Source organism: Etheostoma spectabile, chromosome 3 (genome assembly GCF_008692095.1).
Source record: "Etheostoma spectabile isolate EspeVRDwgs_2016 chromosome 3, UIUC_Espe_1.0, whole genome shotgun sequence".
In the NCBI taxonomy this organism is placed as follows: Eukaryota; Metazoa; Chordata; class Actinopteri; order Perciformes; family Percidae; genus Etheostoma; species Etheostoma spectabile.
The window spans coordinates 1,415,582-1,442,604 of record NC_045735.1 but is presented as its reverse complement, the minus strand read 5'-3'; the positions used below and the strand labels follow the sequence as shown (position 1 = coordinate 1,442,604).

The 27,023-nt window shown below is 41.4% G+C and overlaps 3 protein-coding genes across 4 annotated transcripts in view; 2 read left to right on the top strand and 1 right to left on the bottom strand.

Annotated features, from left to right (window-relative positions):
* Nucleotides 1-13,805, top strand: part of LOC116680743 (zinc finger protein 850) — a 15,349-nt gene extending 1,544 nt beyond the window's left edge. The window contains exons 2-12 of the mRNA XM_032509524.1: nt 218-557; nt 1,452-1,514; nt 2,626-4,098; nt 5,628-5,794; nt 6,719-6,817; nt 7,303-7,519; nt 8,003-8,073; nt 9,359-9,484; nt 10,055-10,346; nt 11,029-11,780; nt 13,429-13,805. Coding sequence (XP_032365415.1) covers nt 218-557; nt 1,452-1,514; nt 2,626-4,098; nt 5,628-5,794; nt 6,719-6,817; nt 7,303-7,519; nt 8,003-8,073; nt 9,359-9,484; nt 10,055-10,346; nt 11,029-11,780; nt 13,429-13,695 — 3,867 coding nt within the window. The 3' untranslated portion in view covers nt 13,696-13,805. The remainder of the gene's footprint in view (nt 1-217; nt 558-1,451; nt 1,515-2,625; nt 4,099-5,627; nt 5,795-6,718; nt 6,818-7,302; nt 7,520-8,002; nt 8,074-9,358; nt 9,485-10,054; nt 10,347-11,028; nt 11,781-13,428) is intronic.
* A 2,202-nt stretch (nt 13,806-16,007) lies between these two features.
* On the bottom strand, nt 16,008-19,280 carry si:dkey-182i3.11 (insulin-like growth factor-binding protein complex acid labile subunit). Its single transcript, XM_032512056.1, has 3 exons — nt 19,189-19,280; nt 18,269-18,496; nt 16,008-18,144 (listed from the first exon to the last, which is right to left on the bottom strand). The coding sequence occupies exons 2-3, from the start codon at nt 18,482-18,484 to the stop codon at nt 16,273-16,275; spliced, it is 2,088 nt and encodes a 695-aa protein (XP_032367947.1). The 5' UTR covers nt 18,485-18,496; nt 19,189-19,280; the 3' UTR covers nt 16,008-16,272.
* Nucleotides 19,281-25,383: 6,103 nt separating this feature from the next.
* Nucleotides 25,384-27,023, top strand: part of mark4b (MAP/microtubule affinity-regulating kinase 4b) — a 64,567-nt gene continuing 62,927 nt past the window's right edge. Inside the window, exon 1 of one of the 2 annotated variants that reach the window (XM_032512050.1) lies at nt 25,384-26,481. In XM_032512050.1, coding sequence (XP_032367941.1) covers nt 26,434-26,481 — 48 coding nt within the window. In that variant the 5' untranslated portion in view covers nt 25,384-26,433. The remainder of the gene's footprint in view (nt 26,482-27,023) is intronic. The other variant, XM_032512052.1, reaches the window with a different exon arrangement.

Sequence of the window (27,023 nt, the reverse complement as noted above, 5' to 3'; positions counted from 1 at the left end):
AGACACCGCCTACCAAGAGCCTGGGTCTGTCCGAGGTTTCTTCCTAAAAGGGAGTTTTCCTCACCACTGTCGCACTAAATGCTTGCTCTTAGGGAATTTATGAATTGTTAGGTCATTGTAAATTATAGAGTGTGGTCTAGACTTACTTATCTGTAAATTTGAAATTAGAGATCATTTATAACAAAAAGTGCTGACTGCTTTATTTTATTCCTCACAGACGGATTTTGACAGCCTTGTGGAAGTGTTGACTCGGGAGGCAACGAGAAAGATCGGCGCCATTTTCTCTCAACTGTCGTCAATGCTGCACAACGAAAACAAGAATCTGAAGACCAAAGTTGGGCAGCTGGAGAGCGAGCTGAAGACTACGACTGAAAACTTTGAAAACGCCAGAATGTGGAGAGAAAATGTCCTGAACGGCTGCCCGGTCCTGTTTGAGCAGAGCGGGTTGATCTACACCCTGAAGCCCTTTGGGAAGTTAAAAAGAAAAACAGACGCATTACCAGAGGGAGGCCCAAAACCAGCGCCTGCTGCTGGGATGGAAAGTGGACATGATGCTGGTAAGTTTTTATTAAATAACCCTCCTGTTGTCTTCAGATCAAATCTGACCCCAAAAAGTTTCTATATCAGAAATTTGGGTTTCTTTCAAACAAAGTTTCCAAAAAAGTAACGTGGATGGTTCCCAACCACGCTCCTCGCAAGTTAAATAAATAATCAGTTCAATACTTTCATTCAATTTGGGGTTTTTTTGTCAATTTTACAGCATTTGGAGAAAAAACAAGTGGTAAAAGAACTTTAAAAAAGACAGAAAAATGTCAAACTATGTAACTAAAATGTGAACAAATATCAAATAAAGTGACAAGAATGTCAAAAGAAATGTGATAAATGTAAAAAATAAAGAAATAGCTTTAAATAGTTGGGGGGAAACCCACGAAAATTTCCAAAGGCTCAGAAAAAGTCGACAAACCCTGAAAAGGTGATAAAATCATTGATAAAATGTTTTCATTTTAAATTTTGACTCAGAAAAACTAAAATTTCCAGGTCGGCGGGAAGACAACACGAGGGTTAAAAATAAATCCAGCACAAAATACTTTTTTTTTTTTTTTTTTAAGCTTATTGTATTTCCTTTTGAGAAAATGGAGTGTAGACACCGCACAAAGAGGGAAAGTGAGTTCCTCAAATTATTACTTCAACACTACTTCTGGAATGCACTGAACATTTCACGATGAGCGAGCACTAATAACCCCTGGTGTACTTCCTGTTACCTTCCTGTTGTTTCTGAATAAACAACTACAATAACCAAGAAAGATACCTTATGATTACCAACAGATGCAGAGTAGCGTGTCCACAATATGGTGAGTTTAAGCAATAAATCGTTAAAATGAATTCTGATCTTCTTTCTTTTCTTTTTTTGTGTCTTTGTTTGTATTCTTTACTTTTCCTTTCTTGTTCAGATGGTGGAGAGGCAACGAAGGAGGTGAACTCTGAAGCTGCGTCCTCACCGGCCAGTAAACAAGGTGAGATTTAAAAAAAAAAAGTAATCCACGTTAATACACAGGGAATAAAACATAGTAAACATATTTGAGTAAAATGTAAATTCAATGATGTGTGGGATTGGGACTGGGGATGTGTTTGCTTAGATATACTGTTTGCAAATAAACACTTACATTATTACATTATTATACACACACACACACACACACTATGGGTCAAAAGTTTGGGGTCACTTACAAATATCCATTCCACTCCATTATAGACAGAATACCAGCTGATCTGAGTGGGTGGATGATCTTTAATGCAATAACTACAGCAACCAGTCATTCATTATTCCAAGGGCACGATCTGTTTACTAATCTGATATCATTTAAAAAAACTAACTAGGAAAACATTGGAGAACCCTTTTACAATTAGGTAAGCCCATAAGATAATCTGAAAACTCCTCTGGTTAAAAAACAATGCAACTGATCTCAGCTGGTATTCTGTCTATAATGGAGTGCAATGGAAATTTCTAAGTGACCCCAAACTTTTGACCGGTAGTGTGTATATAGCCTACAAAATTTGTAAAATTTGAAAATTGTTTTTGCCAACCTGTGTGTATTCCTTTTTCATTTGTTACTCACATAAATCATAAATTAATGAAAAAGCCTGTTGATAGGCAGGGCGGGTCTAGCCAAGAAACCTGGTGGTGTTCATAATCACAGACAGAAGTATCTGCGAGATGAGAACTACTTTCAAAATACTAATGTTTAAAAATACAAGTTTGCCAAAACACGCAGAGCTACCTATAGCTCAGACATCGTGGACAAAGCCAGTGTTGAGGAGGCGCCCTACAATGTGGCCCAGGACAAACACACACACACACACACACACACACACACACACACACACACGCACACATACACACACACACAGCAAACAACCCTCCTCCACCTGTGATCGGATCCCTCAGGGCGGATGTTAATGCCAGGGGTGAACAGGGTCTTAGACTTAACAGTTAATATGTACATTTTTAATGTGAAATTGATGAGAAGTAAAATAATGATTTATGTGCCAATGTTCTCTTTTACCATAACAATCCCAGTCTCTTACTCTTGTGTGATAACTTTTGTCTTTTCCTCTCCTGTCTAGACACTGCAGATGATTGTACCACAACAAACACGGCCGAATCCCTAAACACCGACAGCCAGAACACACAGGAAGCAGGAGTCCCAACCAAAGGGAAGTTGTTTCTATGTCATGTTTGTAACAAGAGCTTCAACCGGCAGTTTCATCTAATGAAGCACATGAACACTCACAAAGAACAGAGGCCTTTCGCCTGCGACCAGTGCCCGAGAAAATTCAGGAACACGGCGACTTTTGAGTACCACCTGCTGCGGCACGAGGAGAGGAAGTACGCCACCTTCAAATGCCAGCTCTGCGAGAAGACGTTCAAAACCAAAATGCACCTGAAGACCCACCAGCTCGTACACACAGACACAAGGCCGTTCACCTGCTCCACCTGTGGGAAGGCCTTCAAAACTAAACACAACCTGCAGGCTCACCAGGTCGTACACAGTGTCGAAAAGCCGCACAAATGCTCCGAGTGCGGGGAGAGTTTCCGGTACGCGTTCACGCTGCAGTGCCATAAAAGCACCCATACTGGTGAAAACCCTTACAAATGCACGGTGTGTGGCAAAGCTTTTGTAAAGCGGAGGTCGCTCCGCACGCACCAGTCGGTCCACAGAGGGAAAATGTTCACGTGTGAGACGTGTGGCGCCGGCTTCACCCTGCAACAAAACCTGAAGAGACACATCCGTATTCACACGGGTGAAAAACCGTTCCAATGTAAAGTCTGCGGGAAGAGTTTCATTCAGGACAACAAGCTGAAAGCCCACATGCTCCTTCACGGCGCCTCGAAGTCCTTCATGTGTGACCTGTGCGGAAAGACTTTTCTTTACAACTGCCAGCTGCAGAAACACCAGAGAGTGACCCACGACGAAAGACACGGCCAGGTCATCCGACGACGAACTCGAGGGCGAGGGAACCGGCGGGTCATCTACCGACGGGACCGAACGACGGTAGACGTGACGCCGTTCAGCTGCAAGACCTGCCGCAAGAGTTTCGACAACGCGAGTATGCTGCGACGACACGAGCTCATTCACACGGGTCAGATGCAATACAACTGCAACACGTGCGGGAAGACTTTTTTCTACAAAGTGACGTTCGACTACCATCGACGAATCCACTCGGGGGAACGGCCGTTCGGTTGTGACGTGTGCGGGAAGAGGTTCATCATCCTTCAGGCTCTCAAGTCCCACAAACTGCAGCACTCTGGGGAGAAGCCCCATGCATGCGAGCAGTGCGGCAAGGCCTTCAGGATCTACTCCAACTACCTCAGGCACTTGCGGGTCCACACGGGGGAGAAGCCCTATGAGTGTGAAGTCTGTGGCGTGAGGTTCAGGCAGCTCGGACACGTGAAGTTTCACATGCAGGTCCACACGGGAGAGAGGCCGTACTCTTGCAGCAGCTGCGGCCTCGGATTTTCAGACTCAAGGCTGCTCAAGAAACACAATTGTGCTGAGAAATACCAGAAAGTGTTGGGGAACACGCTCTCTACGTCCTGAAACTGAGCACCTGGTGATGAAGATGACAATGCAGCAGTGATTTTGTTACATGTTACAATTGATGCATTGTAGGCCATTATTTCTAAAGGACAACTTGGACATGAAAGGGGAGAGAGGGGGGGTAATGACATGCAGCAAAGAGCCAAAGGTCGGAGTCAAACTCGCGGCCGCTGCATCGAGGAGAAAACCTCTATATACAGTAGTATAACGCCCGCTCTACCAAGTGAGCTAACCAGTCGCCCACCTATTGGTTATCTGAAGAAAGATTGTTTTATAGTTTAGTTACTTGTGTTTATTTTGAAAGTAATTGACGGAAGTATTCCTTTTTTTTCCATGTCTGATTTAATGTTTTGTGTTGATGTAGTTCCTCTTTTGACCACTGGAGGGTAGTAAAGGACTACATATTACCACATACACATTGAAATCCTTTCAAACACAGCTTAGAATACCCTAATTGTTACAGCTAAGGAATATTAATAATAATTCGGTCCAATAAAACAAGAGGCTTCTTACTTAGATGTACTTGTATTGATGTTACTTATGTTGATTTGCAGACTGCTGTGGCTCAGGGGGTCGTTCTTTAAAGTTGCTCTAAGCGATGTCACGCGTGATTTAGGCTACAACATTTGTTGTCATATACAGCAAACCTCTCACTATCCGCGAGCTGCCTGTCCCCAGAACACACCGTAAAAAACACGGTCTCTGTAGACAGCCCAGGGTCTACAAACAGCAACAAAAACAATCTGTGCCTTCCTGCACCACGAAGCATACACCGACAGTGTTCTGGCCAATAACCGACAAGAAGGATTTGGGGGTTTGGGGGGGTTAGCGCATGGAAGCACAGAAGGGAGGGGACGGGATGAGGAGGAGGGAGGGGCAAGCTAGTCTCGTTTTGTTTGAATAAACTTTGAACGTCACCCAACATCGCTGAGAGAACCTTTAATCACAAGTTTGGAGGTTTAATCTTCTTCCCTTGTCAAAGTGCCCTTGAGCTAGAACCCCAACCCCAACTTTCTCCCGTATGAATGTGTGTTTGCTTTGCCATTAAACTAGTTCAGGACTTTTATGACTACTCTGTGAAGATTTGCTGCTTTTCTTTTTAACATCATTAATCATTTAAATGTACAAACTATCAAAAATTAATCGATTAATCAAGATAGTACCCAGCGCATTAATCCATTAAGAAAATAGTCATTAGTTAGTTTAAAATGAGCTTCAGCTCAACCAACTGCAACAGTAAATCCCGCTTTTACATGAATGCATGCGTATTAATAATAATAATCAAATGATATGTCAACATCACCGAATAGGACCAAAGATACTGTATACTAACTAAACCGTGTCTGAAAGGGCCCAGGACCGATGCTTTTATTTTGAAGAACATGAACTGGGAAGAGGAAGGCGGTGTCCGTGTTGTGAGTGGCTGGAGTTTGTCTTTTCACCATTGCGACAATATTGCAGCAGCAAATGCTAATTGTGTTGATGTAAAATTTTTAGCACTAACTGTTAGTTTGCGGAAACAGTAAGTAGTCAGTATGTCCGAGTTTGAGGCGCAGGTGGGCTCCGTTGTGGAGATAATGGTGAACGCGACGGTGACAGAATTGACCAAAGTTATCGGCGGCTGCTCGTCAACACATCCAGGAGAGTCAACATCATGCACAACGGAAAACATTAACGGCTCTTTGGACGAGAAGGTGCTTGGAACCGGCGGTTACTGTGTGTGTGTGTGTGTGTGTGTGTGTGTGTGTGTGTGTGTGTGTGTGTGTGTGTGTGTCCTGTTGGGTCTCCCTCCTTCTCTGGCGTCTCAACGACCGGCTGAACATAGAAATAGAACAGCTAAACTCAAATAACCACTTAATGAGTGCTATGCTGACTGTAGCGCGGATTACGAATATATCCATGATTACGACTAAGTTAAATTTAAAATATATATAGCTTTGGTTGGTCAACAACCAAGAAGAATCCATCTTTGATCGCCATTTTGAGTTGGACGCAAGCCCCGGCCTGTCTATCTGCTGTATGTCTAGAAGCCCTTCAGCTACAGGTTTCACCCAACGCAGACGTGACGTACAGCATCGTGGTCAATTCATCAGTTGCCAATTAAAGAAATGATAGCTTCTGTGATCATCTTAAGGCCACCGAAGACAGATGTCTAACTGGAAGGCAGTCATTATGTACCTAAAATATATTTATATGTAGTTATGTATCAAAAGCCTGCGAAAGAAGTAACCACATATTTTATTTAAGAAAAAGTAGCAGTACCACAATGTAGAAACAAGTCCTGCATTCAAAATCCTATTAATCTATTATGAAACTATGACTGATCTATTATTAATCTGTGTCTGCAAAGTTAACAAATAAATGTAGTGGAGCCTTTGTTTTACCTCTAAACTGTAGTGGAGTAGAAAGTAGTAGAATAAAAAAATTTCCTTGAGTTACTGTACTGGTGTACTGTAAATAGCAAATCATCCTAATATAAGCTCCTGCTCTTTTTAAAAAAAAAAGTATTACTCTTCCTGACTATATGAAATAGTTGATTTCTCTATTTCACCCTTTGCTGTGACATTTGATGAGTATGAATGAAGTGTGTAACAGAGGTCTGTGTTGTTCCCCATCAGCTGATCCATTTCAGCGTCTTCATGACGTCTTTGGCTCGAGAAGCTGTGGAGAAGATCTGCCAGCTTTTCCACGATTGTTCCTGTGTGCTGCAGTTACAAGTACGTCACTTCACTGCATCGGTGGTGTTGTTGTGTTGCAGCCGTCTTTGGAAAATCAATCTTATCTATTGTTATTATCAGGAATACTGTAATGTTATAATTTTTATTACAGCATATTTTCCAAATGCCAAAGTTTATAATTAACGTTTGTTACACAGAAGTTATGAGAGATCTGTTTGTACATGGCATGCAGTAAAACATTTCATGTCATATCCCACTATTTCTGCATATGTCACATGCAGAAGAATTAATCTCAACAACATCGATGGAACTTATACTTCCTATAATGACTTTAGATGAAGAGGTCCTAGGGACTAATTCAAAATACTAGGAAAATTAAAGGGATAGTTATGACTGTATTATAAATACAATATTATTAGTATGGGTCGCCATATCGCCCAGCCTTAGTACAAAGCCAGATGGCTACAAAATCCTCACATTCTCCATTTGTCATGATTTCCATTTAAAAAGTTTTGTCTTTGTAGGCGACACAGGGCGTCGCCGAGATGGAGGAGCTGAGGAAGAGACTGGAGGTGGCGGAGACGGAGCTGAAGCTGGTGCTGGAGGGCAGCGGAGGCCAGAAGCAAGCGGAGGAGCTGACGGAGGGAAGCAGCGGAGAGAAGGAGGGCCCGAGGGCTTCGACCGGCGGAGCAGTTGGAGAGACTGTCCAGGGCCAGCGCTCAGGCAGGAAGAGTCGCAGAGGTGAGGAGATTATCCTTTTTTCTTAAAGTGCTCATATTATGCTGTTTGGCTGTTTCCTTTTCCTTTTATTTTGTTATATATATTTTATGCACATTATAGGTATACAAAGTGACTAAGCCAAAAGTCCTCCCCCAACAGACAACACTGTTCACAAACTGCTCCAAACAGCTCTCTTGTAGTCCAGCCTTTACTTCCGTGACGACCATACCTCACTTTGGAACCACCGTTATAATGCTCGCCTAGCTGCTAGCGTGGCACGCCCTCATACTCTGCTTCTGACTGGCTAGTAGTCCTTACCTAGCTACTGCGCATGGGCGACTCCCATCAAAGATGAAACAGAAATGAGATGCCTCACTCTGTAGCTAAAGCAGAGAGCTCAAAGCACAGGGTGAAAAGAGGAGCTGCAGCAATGTGCAGTACAACAAAAATATGGTGTTTTTTTTTAAAATAAAACCACATAAACCACTTTCTGAATTTTTACAGTTGTGGCTAGCGGGGTTGCTGGAGTGAAGAGATCGCCTATAATTCACCTGTGGAAAGTCAGAAGTTATGAGGTAAAAGCCTGTCTTCTCTTATGTAGATCTTCTGATATCCTCTAAAGGTCCCAGGACATGGTGCTCTTTGGATGCTTTTATATAGACCTTAGTGGTCCCCTAATACTTTTATCTGACGTCTCTTTATATAGACCTTAGTGGTCCCCTATACTGTTCTGAATTCTCTTTTATATAGACTTTAGTGGTCCCCTAATATTGTATCTGAAGTCCTTTTATATAGACCTTAGTGGTCCCCTAATACTGTATCTGAAGTCTCTTTTATAGACCTTAGGGTCCCTAATACTGTATCTGAATTCTCTTTTATATAGACCTTAGTGTCCCCTAATACTGTGAAGTCCTTTTTTATATAACCTTAGTGGTCCCTAATACTGTATCTGAAGTCTCTTTTATATGACCTTAGTGGTCCCCTAATCTGTATCAAGTCTCTTTTATATAGACCTTATGTTCCCTAATCTGTATCTGAAGTCTCTTTTATATAGACCTAAGTGGTCCCTAATACTGTTCTGAAGTCTCTTTTATATAGACCTTAGTGGTCCCCTATACTGTATCTGAAGTCTCTTTTATAGAGCCTTAGTGGTCCCCTAATACTGTATCTGAAGTCTCTTTTATATAGACTTAGGGGTCCCCTATATGTATCTGAGTCTCTTTTATATAACCTTAGTGGTCCCTAATACTGTATCTGAAGTCTCTTTATATAGACCTTAGTGGTCCCCTAATACTGTATCTGAGTCTCTTTATATAGACCTTAGTGGTCCCTAATACTGTATCAAGTCTCTTTTATATAGACCTTAGTGGTCCCCTAATCTGTATCTCAAGTCTCTTTTATAAGACCTTAGTGGTCCCCTAATCTGTATCTCAAGTCTCTTTATATAGACCTTAGTGGCCCCTAATACCGTATCTCATCTCTTTCCCAAAATCAGCCTGGTGCAGATTTACAGCCACTAGAAAGGGGAGGTTACAAGATTCCAGATCGGCCCATCTGAACTTTCATTTTCTCAAAGGCAGCAGGACACCCAGGACTCGGTTTACACCTATCACCATTTCTAGCCACTGGGGGACCATAGGCAGGGCTGGGGGAAGGCATAGCAATAAAGTTTAACAAAAGAAAAACTCATAAATTGAAATTTTTATGCCATGGGACCTTTTAATAATATAAATGATTGAATCTAAATAATTCTAACGGAATCCATCACTGCGTCAGTCCACCCAGCCAGACACAATGTTTTGACTCTCTCTCTCTCTACTTCTCCCTCTCTCTACTTCTCTCTCTCTCTACTTCTCTCAGGAAAACGTCCAACCTGTGATAATAAAGGAAGAAGAATTGGAGGCGTTTGCTGAGCAGGCGTTCTCTGATTCGGGTCAGAACACACTTGACCTAGGCCTGAACGATGATGACGACCCAGACTACCAGGTTGATTTCCCAAATACCTTATTCATTTTCTTGTTTGTGTCCTCCTTTTATTACGTAAAGAATTCAGCATGCATACAGGACAGAGTCCATCAATTCACAATTAACCCTCTGAGGTCTAGGAGCATTTTCACAAATCTTCTTAAATTTGTGTTATGTTGTGTTTCACATCCAATTGTTCAGAACAAGCTCAGCTTTTTGCATAGTGACATTTTTTATAGAGCAATATGTAAAGAGATAATTTGGCGCTAAAGCAGAAACCCTTTTTGAAATCACTCAAATCTCTTTTTGAAAACAAACTTATGATGTGTTTACCAAAGTCTTAGGTAATATATGTTTAAAATAGTAAATAAATGTCTGAAATCGCTTGGACTTGCCGGTGTGTCTTTTGTCCTCAGAGGGTTAATGCTGTTGTTTATGTTAGAGTGAGTGTTGAGGCCTGTTTGTCAAGCATGTGATAAACTACACCAGTTAATGGTAATTTCTGCATTTTGGTGTATGCAGCCCACCGAAAACAAGAAAAAACAACCGAGTTAGGAGGAAATTAATTGTTCAATGCAATTGTTCTGCTAGTTGGAGCCAGAGGGTTCAGACGACGGTGACCCAGGACTCACTACAACACCTGAACGTGTTGTTAAGCCCAAGAACCATCGAGGTCGATCAAAGAAGGAGGGTCAGAACCAGAACCAGAACCAGCAGCCTCTGAGCTGCAAACACTGCAAGAAAACCTTCACCAAGCTTCTGCAGCTCAAAGCCCACCAGGCCGTGCACGGGGCCAACACGGAGAAGGCCTTCCACTGCTCCCAGTGTGGCAGAGGCTTTTCAGTCCAGCGAAGCCTCAACGCACACATGCTGCTTCATACTGGTGAGTGTGGTAATACAGTACTGGGGGGGGGGGGGTCTTAAGGACTCCACAAGAACGTTGATATGGTGTCTGGAGCTGAAACTAACGATTCCTTTCATCGTCGATGAACTGTTGATTATTTTCTGGATTACTCGATTAGTTTTTTGGTCTAAAAATGTCAGAAAATTGTGAAAAATGCCGTTCCGTGGTTCCCAAAGCCCAAGATGGCGTCCTACAATGTCTTGTTTTACACAAACCTTAAAATATATTAAATTTACTGTTATAAAGAAGTGGGTAAAAACCTCCAAAATATTCACATTTAAGAAGCCGAAATCAGAAGTTTTTAAACATTTTCTTATGAAAATAATAACGTTCAATGGAGTTGCTCCCCTGGAGCATATGCTAAAAATATGTTTCTAAGCCTCCAGGTTTACTTCCTTGATTTGCGGCCCACTGAATATTTGCAGTATTCGTTCCCGCTGGCCTGGCTAAAAATGTCCGAAAAGCTCAGTGGAGCTGCAGAATTGTCTTTGTGTTTGTCAGTGCAAGAAACCTATTTCACATCACATCCAATCAATTGATTCTTGTTTATTCAAAGTGTTTATTAGGGGAGCTTTAAGAAGCATATGCACTTTTAGTATTCTATACTCTGTAACTCTGACCCATATCTAACGTTACTTTAACCGATTTGTCCCATACACAGGTGAGAGACCACACACCTGTGATGTTTGTGGAAAGGGTTTCACCCTGAAGCAGCTGCTGAGGAACCACCAGCGTCTCCATGCTGAGGTCCGGCCGTTTCACTGTGAAGTGTGCGGAAAGAGTTTCTACCGAGCCCACGGCCTCAAAATGCATCAGATGGTCCACACGGGAGAGCGGGCCTATAACTGCAAGTTCTGCAAGAAAAGCTTCACGATACAAGGTAACCTGCAGCGCCACCTGCGCATACACACGGGGGAAAAGCCGTTCAGGTGCGAGACTTGTGGCAAAAGCTTCAACCAGGCGGACACTCTGAAAGGCCATAAGCGGATACACAGCGGGGAGCGTCCCTTCAGCTGCGAGACCTGCGGTAAAGGTTTCATCCAGAAGAGTGCCTTGAGGATGCACCAGAAGATTCACTCAGGCGAGGACCCACTGGCGAGCGTTACCTGCGTGGCGTGCGGCACTACGATGGCCTGCGTCGACTCGCTTCGCAAACACCTCCAGACGCATGCGGCGACCATCCCGTGCACGTGCGTGCTCTGCGGCCGGCGGCTCAGCTCAATCACCGACCTGCGCTCGCACCAGCAGCACCACACGGTGGACAGGCCGCACAGCTGCGGGCTCTGCGGCAAGAGTTTCAAGTCGGCCAGTTACCTGAAGATTCACCTGAAGGCGCACAGCGGGGAGAAGCCCTTCTCCTGCGACATCTGCGGCCGCTCATTTACACAGCACAGCAGCCTGAAGTCCCATCAGGTAGGTTTTTTTTGTTCAACAGTTCAAAGGTTCAACAGTGTAAAGATATCCTCATCCCTTTCATTTGCTGTGTTTGACATAAAAACAGAAATGTGTTGCTGGTCTGTAGTAACATCCATGTTTTAGCAGCTCACAAAAAAAGCTGGGACTAATTTCCTAAAAATCAGAATTAGGCAAGACTATTAGTAAGACCTACATTTTGAAAATGATGGATGAGTTGTTTATCTGTAAAACAGCATCTACCCCTACAGATACTTTATGGAATAAAGAAGGAGGGCTCATAGACCTCAGTGCTGCTGACCATAGAAATACATTTTTATTTCTATGGGGCTGACATTGCTCTTCTGTTTGGTTTACAGATGCTACAGAACACACTTTCTGTTAACATTGAACAGCTATGCTGGTTAAATAAATTAAAAACAAAAACACTCTAAAGTAGTTAGTGAACATGAGTTGTGGTAATTCCCTTTTTTTTTCTTTCTTTTTTTTTTAATTTTCATTTCTTCTTTATTTTTCAAAACCGTTTTACATATGAACAACAGTGGGGAGAGCATCCATACCAAAACGTTTTTCTTTCACATAAAACTGTAACAATCATACAAAGTCCGATCTTACGGGTTTGACATACTCAGACCACTTTGACCATATTTTGTAAAACATGTCTCTTTGATTCCTGAGAGTGAATGAGAGCCCTTCCACACTGTAGATTTCCTGGACTATGTTGACCCACTCTTCGATGGTTGGGAGGTCCGGTTTTAACCATTTCCTGGTTATGGCTTTTTTACTCGCTGCCAGCAGTATCCACAGTAACCTTGTCCTTATTTCTCCATTTATTAACATCAGCGTTGCCCAAATACACATTTTCAAAGATGCATGGTAATTTACTACCAAATATATGATTAATATGTTCACATATTTGTGACCAATAAGGGCTTAACATTGGGCAGTCCCAGAAAATATGAAAGTGGCCGGCTCCCGAGGAACCACAGAGCCTCCAGCATGCGTCAAGTGGTAATTCCCTTTTATAGGTGACAAGCAGGCAGTAATAAAGTGTCTTTATCAAGCAGAACAGAGCTAGATAATACTATTTGCGTTCTCTTCAGGACTTCTTCATGCTCAACCCTCCTTTTGTCCTTTTGTCAAATTTGACACATCTTCAAAAAGTTTCTATATAAGAAATGTGGGTTTGTTTTAACCAAATTGTCAAAGAAAATAACGTGGGTGGTTCCATACAACTATTACTCTTCACAAGTGAAATAAATCATCAGTTCACTACTTTCATGAATTTGGGTTTTTTATTCAATTCTATGTCAAAAAGTGACAAAAATGTCGGGAAAAGCTTCAAAAGCGTTGGAAAAGGTGACCAACCACTTGGAACAAAGTGGCAACAATGTCAGGAAAAGTGAGAGTGTGTCGAATAAAGCACAACAAAATGTTGAAAAGTTTGAATTAAAAATTTTGACCCGGAAAAACAAAAAGTTGCATGGGTGACAGGAAGACAACACAAGGGTTAAGTAAGAGGTTTAGAGTAAGACTAGGAAACATTTCTCGCGTGAGGCCCAGTGTGGTGTTAAGTCTTCAATTTAATCCTACATCTGAACAGGACTTCACTTAACAGTTGTCGTTTTTTTCCTCTTCCTCTCCAAAGACTGTCCACACAGGGAAGAAACCCTTCAGCTGTGCCACGTGCGGAAAATGCTTCAGCAACTCTGGAAACTTGAACAGACACCAGCGGATCCACACTGGGGAGAAGCCTTTCAGCTGCGAGACGTGCGGACGCAGCTTCAACCAGGGCAACAGCCTGAAAGCCCACCAGCAGATACACACCGGGGAGAAACAGTTCATGTGCGACAGGTGTGGGAAGAATTTCTCCTACCTGAGGAACTTGAAGGACCACAAGTGTTTTTATGTCTGAAGCAAATCTCTGTCAGCCCTGGTGAGAGGGCCAAAGACGTTAGGCTTCCTTGTACCTGTTGAGGAATAAATGAGTGGATATAGATAATAAAAGAAGACTTTGCTGTGAAAGTGGGTTTGGTGATTATGAAGTTGGGTTTTTATTGGGATTTCAGCAACAACATTCCAGTAGATACACTCTTCTCTATCCAACTGTAGACAACAATTGTGCGTATTATATCCAAATTAGGATTACAAGCAAGCAAGGCAAACAAATAGAAACAAAGAAAAAACAAATACATATATCCACTCCCAGTTGTACACATTAAATATAATAAATCTAAAATGCACATTCAGACATTCATATATGAACAAACCCACATATGGATAAGCAGTCAGGAAACTGGCAGGGTTTACACTAAGCATCGGAAAGGCGTTGTGTGGATAATGTTCAAAGTATGGTTTCAGCCATGTAATAGTTTTATACTTCAATGCTGCTGTTAGTAATATATTTAAAAGATATTTCTCACACCTTCCAGTTAATCCTTTAGGCTTCACTCCTAATAGGGCCGCAGTAGGATGTCGTGCTATGGGTTAGGCAGATTTAATTAGTTTCACTGTGAACCTGGTGGGGATAGATGCAGTGTGGGGTTGAGATTAGTGAACAAATAAATGAAGAACTTTTAGATGAAGTTAATAAAAGGCTTAGGTAAGAACCCTTTATTATGTTTTAAGCTTACGGCATTTACCTGACTGCAGTTAGTAATGGTTAACCAAATTGTGGACTGCATTTATTTTCTTGTTTCATTTGATCTCCAATAGATAAATAAAATACAACTATGACATTTTTGGAAACAAAGTGGCCTCGTGTGCATTAGAAGAGCCTATGTGTTCACTAACAATACCCAAACCGTTATTCGTAAGAACGTTCCATCTCTAACTACCGTACTCTTATTTAGTATTTGTTATTTGTCTACTTTGTGAATGTGAAAGTCAGACTGATAAACATTGAAATCGAAATCTTGTGTTTTTTATTTAACTTTATTGACCTTTATAATGCAATGGAAGATTTAAAGAGGTTAAAATCTCTTCTTTTTGACTGGTATACTGTCACAAAATCACAGACACAAACACAGTTCTCCAGTATTTATGAACACATGCTCAACCCTCGCAGCCTTAAAGTAACTCTAAATATCAGCAATATACAAAACCAGGAGCTGATGCTAATCACTGGGCTAGAGTATATTTTGAGGTTTACTAAAATTTAATATGTACCACGTTTTTGTGCTACCAGTGTGTATTAGATCCCTTATCCCCACATTTGATTGTGAATTAAATCATAAAGTTTACAGTTTTGCAAGAACTCTCATAATAAAAATCTATCTAGCACTTGACACACATTTTTATTTACACAATCTTTTAATGCACCTGAAGATAAAAAGTTTACAGTATATTGGGATCATTGTGCAAATACTAAAGAATTAAAATCTATGGAAGAGACAAAAGAAAAATAATATCTGGTGATCTATTTTCAATGTCTAGTCTAAATTGTTTTCTCTTCTGTTATCTCTAATAACAGGTGGGGGAAAACATTTTGCCAAGACCATTTTTCAAAGCTGCTTTTTTTCATCTGTGAAAACAGGTGTAAAAAATAAACGTTTAAGGAAGTGGATTTCTTTTTGTCAGGATGTAAATGTTTGTTGTTGTAATAGTCCTTTCGACCACAAGATGCTGAAGCACACCACTGTCCCATGTTCTCTTTGAAACAGGACTAAAACAGCAGATTAGCACTGATTAAAATACATGTCTATAGCCAATAGAAAGACATGACGGTAATGTTACATAACTTGCCAGCACAATATGTACCTACCTGGTATTTAGAGTGCATGGAGAAATTAAAACTCTCCTGGAAGAAAACACAAATGCTTTAACCCTTGTGTTGTCCTCGAGGCAAATTTGACCCATTTTGAAAAAAAAAAATCTTTATCAGAAAAGTGTCTTTCAACCAAAATTTCAGAAAAATAACGCAGATTGTTCCACCCACTGGTCAGCCCACTGCTTTCTTGAAAATGTGGATGTTTTGCTCAATTTTATAGCATTCAAAAATCATTTTTTATGAAAGGCCATTGAAAAAAATGACTAAAATGTTTTAAAAAGCTTCAAAGGCACGGGGGCAAAAAAAACCCACAAATACGTCAAAAAGCGCTGAAAAAAATTGACCAACATCAGGGGAGAAAGCAACAAAGGTTGAAAAGGTTTTTCGACCCAGGAAAAAGAAAAGTTGCACGGTTGACAGGAAGACAACACAAGGGTTAAGACATATTTAGGACACGGTTTAGTGGTACACTTTAGCGTCTGGCCGAAATTATTATTACAACATCAAACACTTAATGTGATCCTGACAAAACAGTTTTCCCCAAATAAGAAAATGTTTAAGGAACTTAGAAAGCTTGCCCTGGCATCTTTTCTTTAAATATGAACACAGGAGAGAAAAGAATTTAGATCAGACTTAGAAAATGGATCACCAGACTTCTTTACTTCTCACCTGCCTCTCGGGCTTCTGTACAGAGTAGAGAGCACGAATTCCCCACAAAGGATGTCACAGTGGGTTGACAGCTATGACATACATTGTGAGCAGATTCAGCATTTCTAGAGGAAATAAAGTGGTTGAGCCACTTGCGGCACTTGTTGGGCAATGATCTTGTAACAACGGGGGAGACAGAGCTGCCTGAGAAAGGGTTGTATTCTCTGAGGAAGAAGAAGAAGAGAAGAAGCAAACGGGCTGGTCTCTGAGCTTGTCTCCGTGCATGTTGACCCAGCTGCTGATGTAGAGAATATGTGCACAGGAGCAGTCCCATTTGTTACCTGACAGATAGACAGCCCTAAGGTTTCTTAAAGGCTCCAAAGTCCCATTCTCTACTGCTCTAAGCTGGTTGGACTTTAAACTCAGTTTCTGAAGTTTTAAGAGTCCTCTAAATACATCAGGTTGCAGGTGATCCAACTTGTTTCCATCCAAGTTGAGTTCTGTTAGCTTTGGAAGTCGGGCAAAGAGCTGAGGGTGTAAACTACCCAGGCTGTTGTTCTTCAGCTGAAGCTTGTGGAGGTTGTGTAGGGGATAGAAAGTGTTAAACGGGATGTCACAGAGCTGATTGAAGCTCAGTCTGAGGTCTTTCAGGTTAGTCAACCCTACGAAGTCATCAGGAGACAGCTCTGAGATACGATTATAGTCCAGATCCAGTGTATTGAGATGTAGTAGATTCACAAACAGTTTTGCAGGAAGGTTACCTATGTGGTTTCCATCAAGTTTTAACTTTTTCAAACCAATAATGTCTCTGAACTGTTCGGGGTGTAGAGAGGTGAGATGGTTGCGAGAGAGTTTCAGCGAATGTACTTGCACCAGACCATGGAAGACTGAGGGATGTAGAGACTTGATATGGTTGTCATTGAGGTGTATCTTTGTGAGGACCTTCATCTCGTGGAAAAGACCTTTGGGAAGGTGCCTCAGAGCGTTGTACTCCAGATACAGGTTTTGCAGTGATTCAAGCTTGTTGAACAGAGCAGGTCGGAGCTCCTGGATGCTGTTGTTCGACAGCTGTAAGTCGTTGAGTTTGGACAACGAATCGAAAACCCCAACTGTTACGGCAGAGATCTGATTGCTTTCCAGCTGCAACTCTTGCAGGTTGTTCAAGTTACTGAATGCATCCAGAGGAAGAGATGCCAGCCTGTTCCTGTTTAAATCAAGTAACTCAAGGCTGATCAGGTCATTGAAGACATTTGGGGGAAGAGAATCTATGAGGTTAAGACTGAGGTCCAGTGCAAGCAGCATGGTCAGACCTCTGAGTGATCCCTCAGACAGAGTGGTCAGCTTGTTGTTGCTCAAGTCTAGATGCACCAATAGGCCCAATGAGGAGAAGCAATCCACTGGAAGGCTGATGATGCTGTTCCTCTGTAGAAACAGATACCTGAGCTTGTTTAGAGCCCTCAATGCCTCAGCTGGGACAGTGACCAGCATGTTACCATTCAGGTTAAGCTGTTGGAGACCTGTCAGTCCTGTGAAGCTGGATTCACCCACACGTGTGATTCTGTTTCTGGACAGAACTAGGTTCTCCAACACGGTGGAGTTCTTGAACACACCTTCCTCTATGTTTGTTATATTGTTGTGGCTAAGGTGGAGGTCAGTGAGGGCGAAGGCTCCTTCCAATGCACCAACCTGTAACATTTGAATCTGGTTAAAGTTCACAAACAGCGTCTTCAGATTAGATAATCCGTGGAGGAATCCAATGGGTAGATACTCAATCTGGTTCTCACTCAGGTCCAGTAAGGTGAGAGAAAGGCAGTTTAGGAACTGACCAGGGTGGAGCAACCTCAGGTCATTTTTGCGGAGGAAGAGCTTAGACAGCTTTGTCATATTGGGCCAAACTGGGTTGAAGGATAGGAAGTCATTCAGCTGATTCTTAGTCAGGTCCAGGACCTATAGAACATCCAGGGAGGAGAGAAGACTTGTGAAAGGTTGGTTGTGTATAATTCTTTAGAAATGTCAGACAAATGTCATATTATTAGTGTAAAATAATAGGCTATAAGTTTTCTCCTTTTACCTTTAGCCTCTCCAGCCCATGCTTGGGTATTTCCTGGATCTTATTGTATGAGACATACAGCTGCTCTGTGCCTTCTGGCAGCTCAGGGACCTGGTTCAGTCCTTTCTCCGGACACACAACTTTGGTCAGGTTGTGGAGACATTCGCAGGTTGGAGGACACATGTTAGACGGCAACACCATGAGGCTCAGGGCGGCCAGAGTTAAGGCTGTGAACATGGTCGGCTGAAGCTGAAAAACAAATCTGGAGCATGAGTTGAAACACTACAATATTCTGTATTCTATAAGTGTTTCATAAACCCCAACAAATACTCATTTGAGATCATGGTATTTATTAAAAAATATTATTTCAAGTTTGCTTTGGTTTTGGGGAAGAAGATCTTAAAAGGGAATTAAGTATATTAGTCATCACTTTAAATCACAGTTAAAAATCACATTACAACCAATATACTTTTCTGTATATCCAGCAGTATTCTCTATAGTGGTTATACCTCGTATTCTAAATCATTTTTGCGTTAATGTTGCATGTTGTATTCAACTGTAACAGTCATAACCAGAACCATTTCCTGAATTTCCTTTCAGGAATTAATAAAGGTTTAGCTTATCTCATAATTTGCTGATTTGTGAGCACTTAAATTTAGTTGAATAAAAAGAGAAATTAACTTTATATTTCTGAAGAAAAACATTTTAATAATACCTTGATTGATCATAATTAGTTATTCTCAAACAATTTCTTTTTGTAGACATTGTATACTTTTTCAGACATTCTCAGAAAATAGTATAAGTTACATTTTAAAATACTTCAAGATTTATACGTGGGGGTTTGGTAAAACGTGTTAAAGGTACAATCATTTATTTTGTAAATCATGTTTAAGTGTTGCTTTTGTTAGACCATTGTATTTGCTTTTAAATCGAAAACTTACCACTGACGTGAAGGAAGTGCTTGAAGTTGTTTTGTTGCGGGATGGTTTTGCTAAAAGCCGACTTTGCAGACTGTCTTTATGCTTGCCTGTGGAGGATGAGGAAGGCGTGGTTATGGGACTTTTCTTAGAACGACAAACGAAATTCGGTCAAACCAATGTGGTAACTGCACGGCACAGTTTCCTATCATAAATACTAAAAACTTCCCACTGCACACAGACAAACCATAAAATAACTCCATCAATATACAGTACATTTGACTTATTTTTTCAGAAAAAAATCCAGACTCAATAATGAAGGAACTATACAGCGGTCTGCTTTTTGATAATACGGACACACACCTCCATACACTTAATGGGTAATCTTATAAATACCTGGGGATTTGGCTCGGCAGTAAGGAAATAATAGAGATACAAATGGGTTTCTTTTCAGAATACAGCGTGTTTCTGTTGAGGTCTCGAAGTCACCCCTCGTGTCCTTTCACTTTTTTGTCCCTGAGGGAAGGTTTGTCTCGCAGCCAGGTAAAACATAGGCAACAGAGACTTAAAGCAACACTAGAGAACTGTTCCTGCTTTAGTCCCCCTACAGGAACAATGACCTTACATTCCAGGAATTCCATGTGTTTGACACTCTACGCATGAGTGGCAATATCCTTTTATAATAACATTAGCGTCACACAGGCAGGCTTAGCAGGTTTTTTCTTTGATTAAAAAAACCCAAAATGAATACAAACGTCCTCTCATTTCATCCCCACTGTGTTCAGACTTCAGAGATAATAAAAACAGTTGTGTTGATGCAGAAACCTGTGTATGCCTACTTTTTATCCCACACACAAAAAATTGACGAGGAATAAAAAGGGGGAACGATAAACAATCTGTCCGATAAGCAGAATCTATAATGACATTGGTATCAATACATTCATATCCAGTTCCATCCCTAGTCCTCAGATGGCTCAGCATGAGGCCCTGGTGCGATCAATCCCTGCATACGTGCAGAAAAGCCACAGAAACAACATCGCCTCCCTTCCTTTTCCATAGCCCATTAGATTGTATTGACGATTCCACAACCAGAGGTTTTTTTGCCCTTTAATTGGTTTATTCACAGCTGACCGGGTAGTGATGCTCATGATGCTATACATGGTGTACTCTGTAACGCAGTGTTCAGAGCTGCCAATGGAAATATGGACGTCTGCTCTGGTTGTTTTTTCCACCATCGATTCTCTCTGCATTTCCGCAGCAGCACTCTGCGCCCCTGGTAAACCTCTCTCTTTCTCTGCCTCTGTTCTCCGAGCAGTAACAGTGAATCTACCCGGTTATTGCTCAACTGCTTGTTCAAGTTTCAGCCTCTCAGTCTTTGGGGGTTCAGTTCACTGAAGGTCTCAGTCATAACCAGGAAGTAGGGGTGCCAGGGAAGGATGAGGCCCTGGATTCGCTCCAACAGGTCCAGATCAGTCCAGGTAAGACATCTAATTTGTAATTTAGTCATGAATAAGTCACAATAAGTCACAAGGGTGAAGAAGGTGAAAACAAAATCTAACTAATATATATCACTATGTAATTTCCCCAGTTGATTACTGACATTAAGATAATTATTTTCTGGATGACAAGTTTTTGGTAATTGCATGTTTAAATATGCAAATGAGGCATTATCTTATTAAATAAGCACTAATTTGCATACTTTTCAGAACAGAAATCTGTACATTGGATATAGCCAGGTTCACAATTCTTGTTTCATGTTGTTGACAAAGTCAAAAGTGTTTACAGAGGGAATTCTGGATATATGTGTATATTTTTAGCACTCAATAAAAAAAAAAAATCTAATTTTGCCATGTTTTAAGGATTAAAATGTTGTGTGAAACTGTAAAACCCTTCAGAATAAGAATGAAGGTTTGGAGATTTCTGGTTCAGAGTATGAGAAAAACTCATTTTGAGAAAACAGCCTTTTAAGATATGTATTGTAAGTTGATGAATTACATTAAGAATGGCACACGCTGAGGAAGCGTCCGTTGTGTGGCAATGTATGTTATCAAATTAGAGTGCTGTCCTAGCTTTATTCCTGAATTACATTAAGACAATTATTATTTTCTTAAGTTTTCTGAAATGTTATGTTCAAATAGCCAAATGAGGGGCAAGCGGCTGTGACTAAGATGTTTACTCTACAGAGGAGGAGAGGCGATGGTGGCCTTTCAGTTCCCAACTTTAAACATTATTTCTGGTCTCACTTGGTTAAGCCCACATGTCTGTTTGCTGGCGTACTTTAGAAAATGCTATAATAGAGCCTTTTGTCACTCCATGACCTTCTTTTTGCCAATATTTCTAACTGACAGTGCCGGCTACGCGTTGACCCCATTATCTCTCATCTTATCAAAACTTTGAGATTAGCTGAAACATACTGCCAAATAGCTTGTAACCGGCACACTTTTCCCACATTATTCAAGAATACAGCACTTCTGATTGGTGGGAGGCCGATAACAGCTCCACAATGGGAAGAAAGAGGAGTTCATCGTCTAAAAGACATTTTTGTCGAAGTTGGCTTGTTACCCTTCTCTGACTTACAAAACGCATTTACACTACCACGCTCCTCTTTTTTCTTTTACCTTCAGTTAAGGTCGGCACTCAAGGCATACAGACGCCTTTGCCCATTCATCCTATTTGAAAGTTACTTACTGTGCAGCCTGAAACCTGTGGAACGTTATTGAGGCTTTATCAGTTCTTAGTGATATCTGGCCGTATTGAAAGGATCTGGGGACGCGATTGCCCAGGCCTGAGTGTTGATCTCGACAGGCATGATGTATGGTTTAACATTCCAGAAGTATCTCACAATCCAAACCATCAGCAGATTCACTACAATTGTATTCATAGAACATATCTCATCCACCTGAAAATGCACCACATGAAAGTAATTAACAGCCCTTTATGCACTTTCTGCCCAATGAAAGATCAAGGTACATATCTTCACATGGTCTGGGAGTGCTCTCCCGTTGGTCAGTTCTGGAACAATATTGCATCCAAAATGTCTGCCTTGTTTAATGTTACTGTGCCTGTTACTGTCAATGTATTAAGTATTATTTGTAAGCTGTGAATGTCGGTCTTTCTGTTGCGTTATTTTTGTGTCTAAATTAATCAAAATGATGCTCCAACGCACATGTTTTCTAGGTTTATAGTTGTGCTTTTAACAGAATGTAGAGGATGGTTTACGTTTTACTGTCCCACATTTATAAACTACACAGGACATATTCATGAAATCAAAAGTTATAGTAATGAAATTAGATTTCCCAAGCTTTGGTGCAATGAAATGATTTTTTAAATAAGGTGTTAAAGCAAAAGTCAGTGATCAGCCTCAGCTTCTAGAGATCCGGTGTTTTGCTCAAGAATACTTCAGCAGGGCAGATACGTGCCTTGTGGAGTCAATCCCCGATATGTTCTTTTTAAATCTCTGGACTGTTTAAATCTCTTTTTCAGTCATTTCCATTTTTCAATATGTGACATGCAAACCTCAAATTGTAAAAATGTTATCAGTAGCTCCAACATGAGATAAATACCACTGTGTTGTTAATGCTTCCAATTGGGCCTGCTGTTTAATGGCTCTTCTGAGTTGTGAATACGTGTTGGTTGAATTGTCTTTATTGCGCTGAATTGTAATCCCGAAGCCAACAAACACGGATGAGGCAGATTTCCATGTAGGGGGTATCCACAAACTTCACAAGCATGTGTCTCTCACACACACAGCATGTCTGTATGAATGGAGTGATTCCCTGACCACAGACAGTTGTTATTCACATTGTTTTGCATTTTAGAGGCTGTGTCCTTTACATTGTGACAGACTCCAGTGTCCTGTTTCTGTAAACCTGTGGACTTTGGAGAACACTGGTAGTTCTAAGCAGGATGAACCTTGGCTTCAAAGTCTGCAGAGGGTCATTCCCAGAGTTTCCTCGAGTTCCCACCTGACCGACATCATGGTGGATTACCGAATGGGCCTATCAGGCCTAGGGCTCCGGGGGCCCCTAAACCAGAGCCTCTGCAAGAAGAGCAGAAGCTGTGCAGTTATTTTAATTTTGATCACAATCATGATTCAGATGTCAGCTGCCGGTCACAAAAACAGTGTCATTAAGAAAAATAATCATGGTTTCAACCATGTCGGCATTACTCTTCACTGCACCATCACTGGAGCTATTTTTATAGATTTTCGTAAAGCCTTTGACACGGTGAACTATCAGATCTTGCTTAACAAACTTCACTCATTTAAATTGTCTTCATTAATGATAGAAAGGCCTTCTTCCTACCTTGTGAACAGGCTGCAAGCTGTCAAAAGTAATCATGTAACATCCCAACCTTTTAGACTGTGATATGGGCATTCCACAAGGCAGCATTCTTGGACCCTTACTTTTTCTTTTATACATCATTAATCTCCCTCAAGTGTGTAAACACTCAAAATGCTTACTGTATGCTGATGATACTTCTCTCTGACTCAAATCCTGATGTCAAACATTCCAAACTGTCATCTGATCTTCCATTCTTACATGACTGGTTGAAAAAGAACCACTAGACCATCAATGTAAAGGAAACTGAATGTATGTTTTATCACTCACCCAGAAAAAGTCTTTTACTGATTCTATTACCTTTGCAAACAAAGATTTTGTCGTCACAAAGACTTACAAATATCTTGGTGCTACTTGATTCACACCTTACAAACACATTTCTAACTTCTCTGAATCAGAAACTTTATATGTATAACGAGATTAGATAATTTCTTCCCTTTTCAGATTTTGAAACCAACCTACATGCAATTTTGTTTCCAACAATGTCCTACTGTCTCCCAATCTGGTCTCTTACCACTTAGAAAATCACTGAACCAATAGCACAACTATACAATCGAGCTCTCAAGATCCACAGTAATTTTCCAAAGTGGTCTCACCATTGCATTGCCCTCACAACGCTCTGACTTACCAGAGCTACATAAACAGCCATACTATTGCCTTTTATTGTCAGATTCAAAATGGCACCTCTCAAAATGGCACACAACATGAGACCAGTACTCTCCCTAGGTCAGTCTTACAGGCATTCATTCCCCTCCCAACCATAAATTTGGAATGACATTCCCCATCACAACAAAACACTGCCGTCCATCACAAATCCAAAAAGGCATACAAACTGTTCCTTCTCAACAGTTACACTTGCACACATTGATTGGTTCCTGTCCTCTATGTTCAATGTTCTATGTTTCTGCAGAACAGGAACCTGCTGGAAACTAGTTTTTAAACTGAGTCAGGCCCATTTATATTGTAACTTAATTTTACTTTTAACTTTCCTGTATAAAAAATGAAATGAAATTTAACATCGGCCTGCAGACCAATCTACAGCTGCATGGCCAAACAGTATATTTCCTGCAGGGCAGCATGGGGTATTTTTAGCGCTGTGTGTGTTGCCTGTTAAACAATGCTCTTTGATGTATTTGTTGCACGCCAATTAACTTACATTTTGATTTTACATTTTGATTTTGTTAATGTGCACAAGGCTTTTATTGAGTGTACCTGCGCTATATATCATGTTGTAAGAAGAGATGTTAATGTATTTATTGTTATTGTGCTGCTTTGAGTACATGTGATTTTAAAGTACTGTTGGCTGCAAGTCAGGGTACCTGAACTGCTTATAATTTATTAAAAGAACAAAGAAATTTATAAACAGTAAGGCAATAGTGCCAATAGTGTAGAGTGCAAAGGGTGGTGGAATATATATGGAGTGATCAATGTAACCGGTTGCTTCATAAACATCATGCTGTATGACGGCACAGTATATACAACGTGCTTAATATTTATATTTGACGGTGACGATTTTTACATATCTATATTTTCGGCCACCAGGAGGTGGTAACGATATATTAGTAAGAAAAAGATTAGGAGTTGAGTTGTTATCCAGAAAGTAAAAGCAAGACATTTGGCCTGTAAAATAACAGAAGGACTTTGTTGCTGTTTATTTGAATGCAAACCCGTCTAAAAAGTAACACATCCTTAAGTTAATTGTGACATTAACTCATAAGAAAGTGTTCGTTATGATTAGTGAAACTCGGAACACGGGGGGTTCTTGAAGGCAGCATGAACGACAGGGAGATAGACACATAGACAGTTAAAGAAATAGATAGAAAGTCGCGTGTCTGTGTGTGCGCGTGCGCGGCCACCGACGCAGCAGCAGCAGCAGCCCTGCCTATTATTACCGCGGACGTCCTTCTCCCTCCCTCTTTCTCTTGTCACTGTGTTTTTCGGGAGGCGGAGGAAGGGTCCCGTTTTCTTTTATCCTCTTCGCAGAAAAAACAAATGTTATGTTTCCGGGGAAACACATATCTTCGTGTTCCGCCCCTGCTCATCCGGGCGACTTTACATTCACCGCAAAAACAGTTGGAACCAAACCGAATGAGAGGAGCTAAGGGCGGACTGGACTGAGAGGAAGAACCGGAGACTGACTTGAAGGCTGCACGTCCACCGCTTTCTTTAATTCAACCGCAAATTTCCATTGATTTTTTTCTTTTCTTCCCATGGCTCCGTGCGTTTCTTGACGCCTTGAAATGTGGTATGAGTCGTTTCCTGCTTCTGTTTCCGTTACTATTACTCTGTGGGAGTCACCGCTTTGACGTTTGTCTCCCAGGAAAATCGTAGCATTTAACGTTAGCTAACTGGAAAACAAAAACTCCCCTTTTTTTTCAACTCAACCCGCGGTGGTCGCACAGAGCCCACGGCTGTTTTCTCTTTTTTGACCCCCATCAGTTGCCTCAATGGTTGGGTTTTCTTTCCTTTCTCACCATAAGGCGGATGCAGCTGAAAGTAAGCCGATGACCACCGGGATTGATTTATTAACGAGCCAGCCTGTGTCCACCGAAATGGTACGATAGCGTCTGGGAAGGATTGGGGGAAAGTGAGAAGCTAAGTTGGGGGTGTGGGGGGGTCAGTCTGGGCTGTTTTTTCCCCCTTCAGATGTGGCTGGGTTGGTACCAAAAACACCAGACAGACATGAGGTGGAAGTAGTTTGTTTTTTTGTACGCATTCATTTAAGCTGGATCACTGTCTTGGTGATCTGTGCTGCCTTCAAGGACTGTGACAATGAGGATTGTATGAGAAGTGAGGCTGCTGTACTCTGGTGTGACTGACAGCCAGGCTAATCTGGGCTGGATTTTTTTTTTTCAACCCAGTGTGAACACAAACCTACAGCCCATTTATTAATTTTCTCTTGGACGACGAAGCGCACTCAGGGACGACCATGTCTTTACGCACGGCACTGCCTGGGAACGAGCGGAACCCGGACCATGTAAGTAGATCATTAAAAGCACAGTCCGTGTATTTGTCACCTCAAGCAGCAGGAGTAGGTTATCATTAAGTGTTATTGTGACTTTGAATACCATTATTAAACAACCCCCCCGGCTCTGAGATTAGTCTGCCATGTGCAAAGAGCAGCTGCAAGCAAGCGACACAGACGCGCTAATCTCAACTAGCTCATTTGGGACAGGTTGCAATTGGACACACAGGATGGAGGACATTGGGAAGGAGATGGGGGAGGTTTAGGTGGACTGGGTGTAGACTCGTGTGTGTTACATTGATTACACACATGCAAAAAGCATGCATTTAATCAATGAGTTAAAAAAAAAAAAAAAATCTTCCTACACTTTCACTCCCACCCCTTCACCCACCGGTGTCTTCAGTGCGCATGTTTGTCTTCCCCCAGCTGATCAATAATGAATGCATCCGATGCAAGGCCACCCAGCCCTCTCCACACCCAGCATGCCCTGCACCCACCCCTCCTTTTCTCTGCCACTCCATCACCTTACATCCAGCTCCTCACCTAGTGTGTCT

Bases quoted from the DNA above. Each gene is read 5' to 3' on its own strand.
- si:dkey-182i3.11 (XM_032512056.1), bottom strand. From the start codon at position 18,484: ATGTTCACAGCCTTAACTCTGGCCGCCCTGAGCCTCATGGTGTTGCCG. The intron at 18,145-18,268 runs GTAAAAGGAGAA...GATGTTCTATAG, and splicing joins ATGGGCTGGAGAGGCTAAAG to GTCCTGGACCTGACTAAGAA.